At 33.9% G+C, this 11,626-nt stretch overlaps 1 protein-coding gene across 1 annotated transcript; it reads right to left on the minus strand.

The window, feature by feature from the left end:
* Positions 1-3,443: 3,443 nt before the first annotated feature.
* On the minus strand, positions 3,444-9,036 carry LOC130644764 (4-aminobutyrate aminotransferase, mitochondrial-like). Its single transcript, XM_057450494.1, has 15 exons — positions 8,876-9,036; positions 8,675-8,760; positions 8,388-8,417; positions 8,034-8,151; positions 7,896-7,945; positions 7,056-7,136; positions 6,336-6,425; positions 6,058-6,187; positions 5,826-5,974; positions 5,613-5,750; positions 5,311-5,372; positions 5,095-5,200; positions 4,755-4,901; positions 4,320-4,431; positions 3,444-3,972 (listed from the first exon to the last, which is right to left on the minus strand). Exons 1-15 carry the CDS (start codon positions 8,958-8,960, stop codon positions 3,830-3,832), a joined length of 1,527 nt encoding a protein of 508 aa, XP_057306477.1. The 5' UTR covers positions 8,961-9,036; the 3' UTR covers positions 3,444-3,829.
* Positions 9,037-11,626: the final 2,590 nt, after the last annotated feature.

Here is an 11,626-nt window from a genome sequence, read left to right on the forward strand (position 1 = left end):
ATGTTATTATCAGCAGTTTTGACCATTTTTAATGCAATTGCATGACCTTGAATACTTGAAAGCTAATCAATGTGTGATTAAATTTCTAAAAAATCCGCCCTTTTGCTTAAAAATCACGTGATAACGTCATGCTGTCTACACTGAAAATAAATTCTAAGAAACCTGCTGATTTGCACATCTTTTTTTTGATAAGAAAGGTGATGGTTCAACAGTCAAACTTAAAAGTTTCTCTTATAAAAAACAGCGTATATTTTAGCTATGTTTGGAAACATTCATGTGTATACATTTTTATCTTGTACATATAAACAAGTTGTGCTTGGTTACATCTGCATTTTTGCGCTCCCCCGAATTGCTTTTTTATAGATTTTCCCCATGCAAATTTCTAGAATTTATGCTATGTTAAAAAGTTCATTCATTCTCACATTTTCTACGTTGCCTTTCGAAACTTTACATGGTTTCTAGATCTCTAAGTTTTTGTCGTTTGTTTATTTCTAATATAAAATGCATAGTTATAGCTAGCAAGAATAAAATATTGTATTTATCGTGTATTATTTTTCATTTTATGAAGTCTGTTTCATATTTTTGTACAATCGTTTTTTTGTATGACAAATTTTTATAAACATGCTTTGGTCGATTTATAAGATTTGATTGCGTGTTCAAATAGACGTGTTTTCTTGTTTTTTTAATGGTTAATTTTCCCCCACTTTCAAAACTTTTAATTCCTGATATATGTTGAAATAAATTCATTCTCACTTGATTCTGATTCGCTACGACTTTTAATAGTTACGGAACTTTATTCCTATCTACCTGGTTTATGATAGTGTAGCGTAAGTGTGTAGAATTTTCTTTAAGCAATAATGTTTATTCCATCACTCAAACGCAAAACTGGATGTGTTGGATTGGGGATGGGGTGAGGGTCGGTGACTAGTAACGATTTCAATTATTCAAGAACTGGTATAAAATAAAAAACATAAAATTTAACTGCTACAGTTTGTTTACTTCCAATCTACAATTCTGTTTAAAAATTATTGAAATAAATACTTATAATCAAATATAATACCGACAAGCAATGATTTAGGATTTTTCAGATTAGACCTATGTACTTTAAACCTGTCAAAATTCACTTGTTAATGTTCACAAGAAAATATTTAGTCAGATCCGAAACTGCAATCTGTGATAATCCTTGCTAAAGTTAGCATGGCTCATTTTCTACTTTTTCTTGACCTATGTGGGTCGTTGCGTTAATTGTTTCATAAAATGGACATCACTGAAACTCGCCCTATACAAAGCAGAAATCTCGCAGACTTTCAGTTGCTTTCGTCAGGTGATGTGGTTTTTCCATTTCAAGAAATGGTCAAAAATCTGCCATTTTTTAAAAAATTATCGACTAAAACCACATAATAATCTCTAAAAAAAACGAATTTTTGGAACTCAACAAGATAATTCATTTTGTCTCAGTATGCAAGTAATGCAGGGAAGTTTTACGACGGGTGAAGCCGTGAATATTATAAAAGCCAACGAGTAGTTTCAGTAATATTTTGTCTGTTCGGTCGTTAAATTTGGTAAAAAAATGAGGGGCATACCTTCCGGCCCAGGAAGGATCTACAGAATCATGTCTATCACATCTGGTGTCCTAGCTAGTAGAATATACCAGGAGGAAAGTCTTATTAACCGGTGCCTTACACTCTCAGGTTTTTAGTACGCTTCTATGAGGACAAGATATTATGCGGAAGATGGCAAATGCTAGATCTGAATAATTTTCACGAAGCGAATTGAACCGCGAATTCGATGGCAAATTCGCTTTTTAATTTTCACGACAAAATAAATTATGTGCCAAATTCATTGTTTACATTAGTTAACTGCGTTCTGATTGGTCAAAAACTAGCAGTGAAACCTTTAGCCGTGAAAAAGTAGGAACTATTTCCACTTTTCAGCGAAGCGAATAGCTATTTCGATGCAAAATCAAAACAAACAAAACCGCGCATGCTCAGATACAATTCGCTCTTCAATTCGCTTCGTTAAAATCCCCCTTAATGGAACCATATAGACAATTTGAAGCATGATTTTTGTGAAGATCTAAAAATAAATAACAGTTACTATTTCGCAAAAATCCATTCCACCGCGAATCTTGTTAGATTCTTTGTTTTATTTCATTGCTTTTTAAAAGTTTGTAATATATGCGTTTTTAAAAGATGTCCGCAACTTAGGTTTGAGAGGATAAAGGGATCCTCATATGTACACAAAACATACCCATTAGAAGCACAAGCATGCTGTTGAATCTGTATGAGCAGACCAGATCTTGCTAATTAACATACTGTCATACCTTTTCCCTTTTATGGAACGATATAAATTAGAGACTAAGCCATTTGGTGTATTTACAGACTGAACTTTGATTGCCTAAACTTTTTTGTGCCCATTGTAAGGAACATGCTGGTTTCTTCCATCCCGCATACCTTTGGACTGTGCCATGCACAAATCTCCAACAGTTTAAGGGTAGCATTTCCCCCAGTAACAAGATTACGCTTTGATTTGTTTTTATATATGCTCCCACAGTGTTTAAATGTTGCGCTGCTGTGGAGATGATAATACAGAATATGCAAAGATATATTAGTCAGATACTTTTGGCTGGTTAAATTCCGTGCCTTCATGCGAGGAATAAAAACGAAGTATGTTAGTGCGAGAAAAATATGTCATATTGTAAGAGGCGTTAGTGCAATAACTAGTTTATCATTAGTGCGAAAAATCTCAAATTGATTTCAAAATGAAACGAGATATGATACACATGCATAAATTAACGGGAAAAGTTTAAGAATAAAATGGATCTAAAACATGCTAGAAATCAAGTTATATTTCAACGTTTAAAAGACGCAACGACGTTTAAAGAGCATTCACTGGAAGATGTCTGTCAAACGGCTTAACAAAGAGTTATAACGTCTAAAGCACGTCTATTTTATCATCATTTATTTAAATGTCTACACCACTTCAATTACAAGACGTTTAAAAACGTTCAAACAAGATCTCTAAAAATCGTCCTTTCCTAGACATCTGACATGCATTGTGAAAGATGTCTTAACAGCGGACAAAATAGACCAAATATAGACGTCTTTTGGAGGTATAATTTAGGTTTCAAAAAGATTTAGTTAACCACACATAAGATGAAGACAGTTATTTTCTGTCTGCTTAGCCTGTTATAAAGCAGCTATCACATTGTAATATAGACGTGTTCATTCTTTCAGAGAAAGGAAAAGGGTATGAAAATAGGTTCCTAAACGTTGTCGTTTTGGCCTTTTCTAATGACCCCCCCCCCTATCCCATATAATTGTTGTTTATGCTAAAGTTCCAAATCAGGACACAAGATTTAGGGGCAGCGCCACAATTTCGAAAGTGAGGGGGGGGGGGGGGGGGGGCTAGGCATAGTAAGATTGTTAAGAAAAACACAAGGATTTATGAATGTATACATATAATACTAAAATAACAGTTAGCCACATATACAAAGTATTTACAAAGAACATACATGGTTACAAATATATATATATTTATTTCAGCATAAAAGTTATTTTCACAAAAGAAAAAGGTGGAAGTTGTAATTATTATTTCTAAATATGGACGTGCTGTAACAATAGTAGTAAAACGCTCCATCCTACTCGCTGTGTAGATTATGAACTCATGAAAATGAACTACAGAACGATTTTGCCGTTATTCGTAGGTTAAATTATTTCAATTTTAAAATATTTAAATTATTTGCTTAATAATAAAATTATAAAACATATAATGAAATATAAGAGAAAAATAAAATTTACATAAGATAATAACCCTAAATTTTGATAATTTAGACCTTTGAGCGCATTTTTTGCCGTAGTGTCGATAACGCTGTATCAAAGATGTCTGCGCTCAATGCAGCATGTTTTTCAGTAAAAATTAATGCTGGACGGAAACGCACTGCAAAATCACCACAACCATGGATTTGTAAACCTAACATGAAATGCGTAATGTAGTTAAACTTTTTTAAAAAATACTCTCCTTAGTCAAACTACCTTTCAAATTTCATGTGAGATGCAACACTGCATTCAGGGTAGTAATTTAAATTTTACAGGTTTTCGTCAATTTCGTAAAAATTAGTTGCAAATTATTGCAAATTCGTTTTTTGCAAAATTCACGATAATTCTCGCGAAATTTAGAGGACTTATATTAGAGGACTAATATTAATGCCAATAGTGAAAAGTGAAGTAGAAGAAGTTCCTTTATATAAAATTGCATCAGTAAGACAATGAAAAATTATCTTGGGTCAACATTGACTAATTGCAACTCAGATTGCATACCTAGACCACGAAGATGCGCCACTAGATTGTTTCTAATCTCTGTGTTTTCGCATGAAACTGCACACAAGTTACCAACACCTCTTGCATCGAAGATAAGATCAGGGTAAAGTTTCTAAAAATAATTTACACAAAAAATGCGGAGTTGAGCTGTGTTCAAAAGTACAAAGGGGTGCTGTGAATGGCAAAAACGGAATCTATTTTTAGTTTGTGTATGTTACAGGCATCTATATTATAATACTAGCTGTAGGAGGGACGAAATTAAAATGCGGGAAACATATTTCGATTACCAGACGGCTAGTAGAAAAAAAGTGTTTGAGCGTTCGTGCTAATATACAAACTGAGAGCGGGTGTGTGTCAAAATTGCATTTAAAAAAGAACCAATCGGCGAAGAGTTATAGTATAAGAGTTTTAACGTTTTAATGAAAAAATCCTCACCTGTAGCTCATATAAATTTTGCAGGATAGCTGCCCCTGATTTTTGTGTCCTTTGTAATAAGCCATCACTCTCCACCACATTTATTACGGTTTCCAACATGGCGGCGCGTACCGGATCTCCTATCCAGGTGTTAAATATCCTCATAGTCTATAAAAAAGAATGTATTAAGAGCAGGATATGATATAAAACTCGACCAGCGTTGATCCACACAAAGTAAGAAGAAATCGTAAGTGTAAAGCCGCCTTAGGCTTACATTATGATGCTTAGCTCATTTCAAACAAGGTGTGATACTTGGCACTAATCATACAGATATAAATTGTTTTGTATAATAAGTACGTACATGTTTTGGCATAAATTCTTCGGAGAAGTAAAATCCACCAATGAGCATTTTCTTTGCGAATGTTACCATGTCAGGAGGTGAAGGGAGATTCCACGTTTCATGCATCCTGCGTTAAGAGAGACACCAAAATTGAGAAGATCACTGAGAAGACCACATTTTCAACAACCAAAACAAAACGATACAAACAAAAGATGGGAATAGAGAATAAGCACTTACCACCACTTCCCACTGCAACCACCACCAGTTTGTACTTCGTCCACGATGAATGCAGCATTGTACTGAAATCGAGCAACAAATAGATCAAAATTTACTCAAATCAAAATTCGACACAGAATTCCTTCTTATTGGTTGGATTTGTCCTTGTTTGTGTTGATGTTTTTAATTCGTTCTGCCGATCTGATGCAATAAAAAAGCAATATGTTCGTACAAAAAATTTGGAAATAAAATAGTGTGTTCGCTAAAGTTATTTTATTCCTAAGAATAACTAAGAAAACGACTTTACAGCGATGGTTCTTTACCTGTTTCGCGATAGCTTGTACGCCAGCAAAAAAATTAGCGCTTGCATGATTGTCGCCTCCTTCAGATTGGAGTGGCTCAACTATAACTCCTGCTACATACAGTCCTCTTTCGTTGGATTCTTTTATAACTCGATTCATCTAAACATACAGATCAAGCTATTATAACGACAAGTATTGAAAACAGCAGAGAAGAAGATTTCTATTACAACGTACTTGATCAAGACATCTCATTTCTTCTTCTTGATTTTCTTCCACATGCTCTTCTAGCGGATACTTCAACTTAGGAAACGGTGCAACAGGCCAGGGCCAAGCAGGCATATCAAACTTGTGAAGTGCTTTGGAGTGAGAGACAGCTAGAGTGCCTGATTTAAGGATAGATTTTTATAATTTAAGAATAGAAAATGTCACTGAAGGTTATTTTAAAGAAAAATATTGAGCGACTTACCTAAGGTGCGTCCATGAAATCCTGAGGTAAAAGACAATATGCATAAGTCTTCAGGAGATCCTGGACCTTTGCCCTGCATGCAAGTTTCCAGTTCTAATTCAGTGGGTTCATAACATCCTCGTCGAATAGCCTAATAAGTAACAATGAAAACTTCATTTATGGAACTGCTGTTTAGGAAGAAGAATATTAAACACAGTTCATACCTATGTTAAAGTTCAAAACAAACGCTTTGCATAAAGAAGAGTAAGGATAAATGTGCACAGGCTAGAACGACTTACGTTGTATCTCATAAAGGCGGCCTTAAGCGCGTTTTCATTTGCACATGAGCCACACATCATCTGTTGTGCTATGGTGCCTTTAGGCGCTACCTGATAAATAAAATAGGTAAGAAGTTACGGGAAGTTTTAACGTCCTTGGGGATTCCATCCTAACGGTTGGCTCTTCCTCCCCTCCGACTGTAACTATGTTACATTGCCGTCAGAGATACGCATAGCAATGCCCTAACTTGCTTGCTTACCACACAAGCCAGTTAGCGGTCAGCAGATTGCACTAAATGGACTGACAACACTGCATTTAAAGTGCGCCGGAGTGGGGACTTGAACCTGAAATTCGAACCTAGAGAAGGGGGAAAGATAACAAGAAAAAAAAATTATTTGCCCGAGACTTAATTTTAGACGGGAAAAGAGACTAATTCCACGCATTGACTCATGCCCCTCAATAAAGTATATACTTTAACCTAAAACCTTATTTTTGCAAATATTTTTTCTTTATTTACAGCAAAATGACAAAGCGTACGCTGGTAATGCTTACAAAACCACAACTTATCCGCCCCCGTTTAATATTTTCTGAAGTATAGTAATGATTTAGGTCATTATAAGGTGATGCTTTTTTTCTCAACAACAAGTGTAATGGCATGTGTAAAAAACTATGCAGTATAGAAGCAAAGCATTGCTGATTTTATTTGCAAATAAAAGTTCTTTAATACGTCTGGGTTTTACCTTCATTAAAGTATTCTCCATTCTTTCTAACATGTCTTTATCGGGGCAAAAGCCTTGTGCAGATCGATTCAAAAGTCCATTCTAGAAAAAATAATAAAAATAAAAATATATGTCCAGAATTTTAATTATCTTTACACCTATTCTGGAATGGCGTTACAACTTGTAATATGGCGTTAAGCTGGTTGTCTATTAGAGTCCAACCATGGATTTAAAAATAATGTCATAAATGGCTGACGCTAACCCAGGCGCGGTTTGGTTTCGTCATAAAAACTTGTATATGAAAAAGCCCACAGTTTCTGCAGGGCTTAAAAGCCGTTTCGTGTAACTACAAATTCGATATTTTTGAGGGTGGTCTCAACTACATGCTAACATATTTAAGCTTAGAAAGTAGATTTATCCTAAACAAGTGTTAAGAAATATGCAGGTGATCAAGAATTTGGTTTAAAAAAAGATGTGACAATAAAAACAAACAACAAATGTCAAATTATTTAAATATGACGTCATAACTCAAAGCGGGCATTGTTTACAGGGGTTCAATGAGCAAAACGCAGCAATTAACATTTGTCAACTGATTTTTATGCACAGATAGACGGAGTACGCGTGCCGCAACATCCTTAACACCGCTAGACCGACTTGAAAAAGAAAGAATATAACATTGAGAAAAATTTGAATCGAAGCATCATAAAAAAACTTTTGAATTATAGCCAAATTTAAGTCTATCTAGCATCAGCACCTGTTTTGCGCTATCTATCTTCTTTTGAAGCCAGGATAGCAAAAATTTCTAGCAAGTTTAATTTTAAAATTAAGTTTAAAAGTCATTATAAAGGAAATTTATTTTACCTGAACTGCAGGACTTTTCGCTGTCTCTGCAAGCGCATGATGATTGTATCCTAAAAAAAAATTTGTATTAAAAAAAGCTGTTTAAAAAATGGTTTATAGTTGTCGGTTTAAAGTTGTTGTTTATAGTTACCGAATTACCTAAAGGCAAAGATGATATTTGTTGGAACACATCCAGGTAAACGTTGCCATCCACGTCAACGAAATAATTTCCTTTGCTTTTTTCAAAATCTCCAATCATGTGCATCTGCTCAGTTCTCTAAAATCAGAAATTAAACGATTTTGGTATATAAAAAAAACATTTCATAAACCGTGCTAAAGTTTAAGAAGAAACGAGGTAACGGAAATTTATTTTAAATAACAAACATGCTGCTCTTAAGTTTGATGGAAAATAAACCCAAACATTATATTTGTACCGATAAGATTTGCAAACATTTGTCGTATTTTACTTTCGCTGGATAATAAGAACTCGCCCAATGGCGTAAAAAAGTTTACCTTGTACTTTGAAAGTGCGGCGATTTTTTCCTGAAATAAGAAAAAAAATTCAGACTAATAAAAATGCAAAAAACATATTTGAAAATATCGGCAACAATTTTGTTTAATTTTGATTGGATTTCTACCATAAGCTACATGTCGTGCCCTCTATCTATTCAAAAGCCACGCAGAACCATGTTGTAAATGTCTGACACGAGGCACCCAGGCGCCTAATAAAGAAGAGACAGGAACTTTGACTTTTTCAAAAAAAAACATCCACAAAAACTCAGTCTGAAGTGACTACCTACCTTGGATTTCGGCCCAGGAACTTCGGTTTTCATAGATGGTCCTGTGAACACTCCATCTTCTGGACACAGAGTTGCTATCGTTTTAGCTAAACAAACAGAAAACAAATAACTGGCAGTTTCTTAAAAGAAAGAAAAAATACGACAAATAAAGTTGCGAAAATCATAAAATGTTTTCTCGCGATAGAGTAACTACTAACTCACCAGGTACTGTGGTACATTTTGATGAGTTAAGACATGCTTGAAGTAAAACTCTTTTCAAAGCTGCTTTAGAAGATATAGTTGCCATGTTCAAGATGCTTCTCTATCCTTCAAACGACTACTACGACTACTATTTCTTATAAAATATTTTTATTTATTAATTTTTTAAAACTGCATCATACTATATTAGGTAACACCATGACTATATAAAGCGTAATATCAGTTTTGGGATGCATGTTATTGGATGGAATTTATAAACAAAAATAATTAAGTTTCCCAAGGTTTTCAGATTGCTACATTATCACATGCATAGATGTTGGTAAACTCGCTTTACAAGCTATTTGCGACCACAAGTGCTTTCGAAAGAAATATCTGGTTTAACGAGTTATTCTCGCACGTGTTAATGAACACAACAAAATAAACGCTTGTATTGCTTTGAGAATTAAAAACAATATCATATTTTAAACGTTATTACTTAATAGCATTCTTTTAGATGTTTGTTTTATTCTTGTCAACCTGTGACTCTGGTTTTTAAGCGGAAAAAAATATGTTAAATTAAACATTAATTCACAAATATAACCAGCCTCGTTTTCAGGTTTATTTTTTGCTCTACACTGTAGTGTTGTGCGGATTGCAGGTTTTTTTTAATTTAGTGCAATTTTATGAAGAAGAAAAACTTTTACTATCAAACATTTTGCGATACTTTGAATAATAACATACTTATATCTAGACCCAACAAAATATATGTTTTTACTTCAAGTCGCTAAATGTCATATCCTTATGCACAGTCCATCGCCTCACACTAATAGACTAAGTGTGTCAGGCAAAGTGGATGTATTTATTTCCCTTTAATGTCACCGAAAAAGTTATGTCTCAAATGTTAATCAACAAATTTAACGTCACGACGTCAAAAACAATAATTTAACGTCAATAGCCATTAAAATGCATCTATAACTTTTAGGTCGAAACTTAGAGACGGCGTAATGACGTCAGTCATTTTTTACCGCGTGCGTAGACAACCTGGGACTAAATTGGGTAAGTTCCCCAAATCTGGGTCTCCAAATCCGTCTCGAAACGGAAGGATTAATAACATCATCAAAGACTTTTACACCCTAAAATTTCTGTAACCGTTTCTCAAAAGTGCACTATCCCATTTAGTTATAAAAAATTCTAAAAAAGATTTTTTTGAACTATTGTATCACCCTAACCGTTCGTCAAAAACACATAATCCTATATATTTTTTTTCTTAGCGTTTCACACGCCAAACAAATTTCTGGATAAAGTCCAAATTTTATTAATTTATATCTCCCTAAGCGTTCGTGGAAAGCACATCACAATATAAATAACAGAGACTTCTTATTATTATAAGGGGATTTCTTCACGCCTTTATCGACTAGCATGTTAATATTATCAAAACCACATTTCTTGTTATTTAACTGTTTTTTTGGTACTTTGTTCTTTCAGGTGCGTTTTGCACGTTTTCTATCAGAAAAAGATATATGAAGTGGACATTATATGATTTTTCAACTACTAACACAAAATATTAAAGAAAGAGAAAGAACTAAAAAATTAATGAATTGAAGAACTTTTGCTAAAAAAGCATTTTCAAGGTATAAATCATGAGTGAAATAACATGATTATATCAATATTAGGAGAAGAGCATGGACAAAATGAGCTGGTTACCTTCGGTTAAGCATTGGAACATTAAAAACCCTTCTGAAAATTATGTGACAAGCTAGTTTTGACAAGCTAGTTTAAACTACAGACCAAGTTAAAATTTCACAACAACAAAGTGTTCGCTAAAAAGAGCTCTTGATCCAAGTATATTAGCTATTTTTATGACTAAAAATCGAAAAATAAATATATATTCATGATTTACGTGCTGGCTACAACTAGAACAAACCTTTTTTTTGCACCACCTGGGAAACGAAACTATTTCATCGGTTATTCCATCAGTTACAAGTGTTAATCTTTCGTTTCAAAGTTATTAAGAGAAGGTGAACAGTCACAGCTAAATTCTATTCCTCATATTTTCTGTAAAAAAACTTTACACCACACAAATAAAATAAAATAAAACCAGAAACTGCACCTTAAACTATACTGTACCCCCTGGACATTATAAATCTTTACCCTGTATGACCTCTAGTCAATTTTCCGCGACATGAATCTTGCTAAATGTAGGGGTTTTTTTGTACTAATGCTCAGAAATTTGTTCCATATTTCCTTTTCCAATGATGTCTCTATATCTTTTGATATCACCCGCCGAAATGTTTAAAGGGAAAGAAAAGAAAATTTAACCAAGTTGAATTTACGAGAATTCATTTTCTTAAAAACGGCAAGCGCTTTTCTTCTCAGTATACGCAAGAAAGCATGTGGAAAAGTTATTTTACTGATGTTTTATCAAATTTATACGATGTTGGGTACAATCTGTTGGTCCACAACGTATAACTTGACAAAAATGTTCTAAATTGCGATGTATGGGAGTTTTGTCCACTCAGTCTAGAAAGGTGTGTGTAGGTGTGTTTTAAATGGCAAGAAAAAAAATGGTGCTACACTACTTGAAAAACAAGTTTTTTATATACAAATCTTAATTTAAAATCGATGTTATTGATATTGATCTATGCTATTGATGTGTTAGATTTAGTGAAGACTGGTGCTGTGATCAATGTCGTGAAAAGGTGGTACAGTTTGAGAGAAAAATATGTCTGATATGTTCGATTTGTTGTGGTGCATCGTTTTTTAATCCGTCTAGTT

This window comes from Hydractinia symbiolongicarpus, chromosome 1, assembly GCF_029227915.1.
Source record: "Hydractinia symbiolongicarpus strain clone_291-10 chromosome 1, HSymV2.1, whole genome shotgun sequence".
Classification (NCBI taxonomy): Eukaryota; Metazoa; Cnidaria; class Hydrozoa; order Anthoathecata; family Hydractiniidae; genus Hydractinia; species Hydractinia symbiolongicarpus.

What these genes read in the sequence shown, in the direction of transcription:
- LOC130644764 (XM_057450494.1), bottom strand. Translation starts at nt 8,960, where the DNA reads ATGGCAACTATATCTTCTAAAGCAGCTTTGAAAAGAGTTTTACTTCAA. An exon ending in CGAAAAGTCCTGCAGTTCAG is followed by an intron (nt 7,137 to 7,895) that starts GTAAAATAAATT and finishes TATTTTTTCTAG; the next exon opens with AATGGACTTTTGAATCGATC. An exon ending in TGGAGAATACTTTAATGAAG is followed by an intron (nt 6,426 to 7,055) that starts GTAAAACCCAGA and finishes TTTATTTATCAG; the next exon opens with GTAGCGCCTAAAGGCACCAT.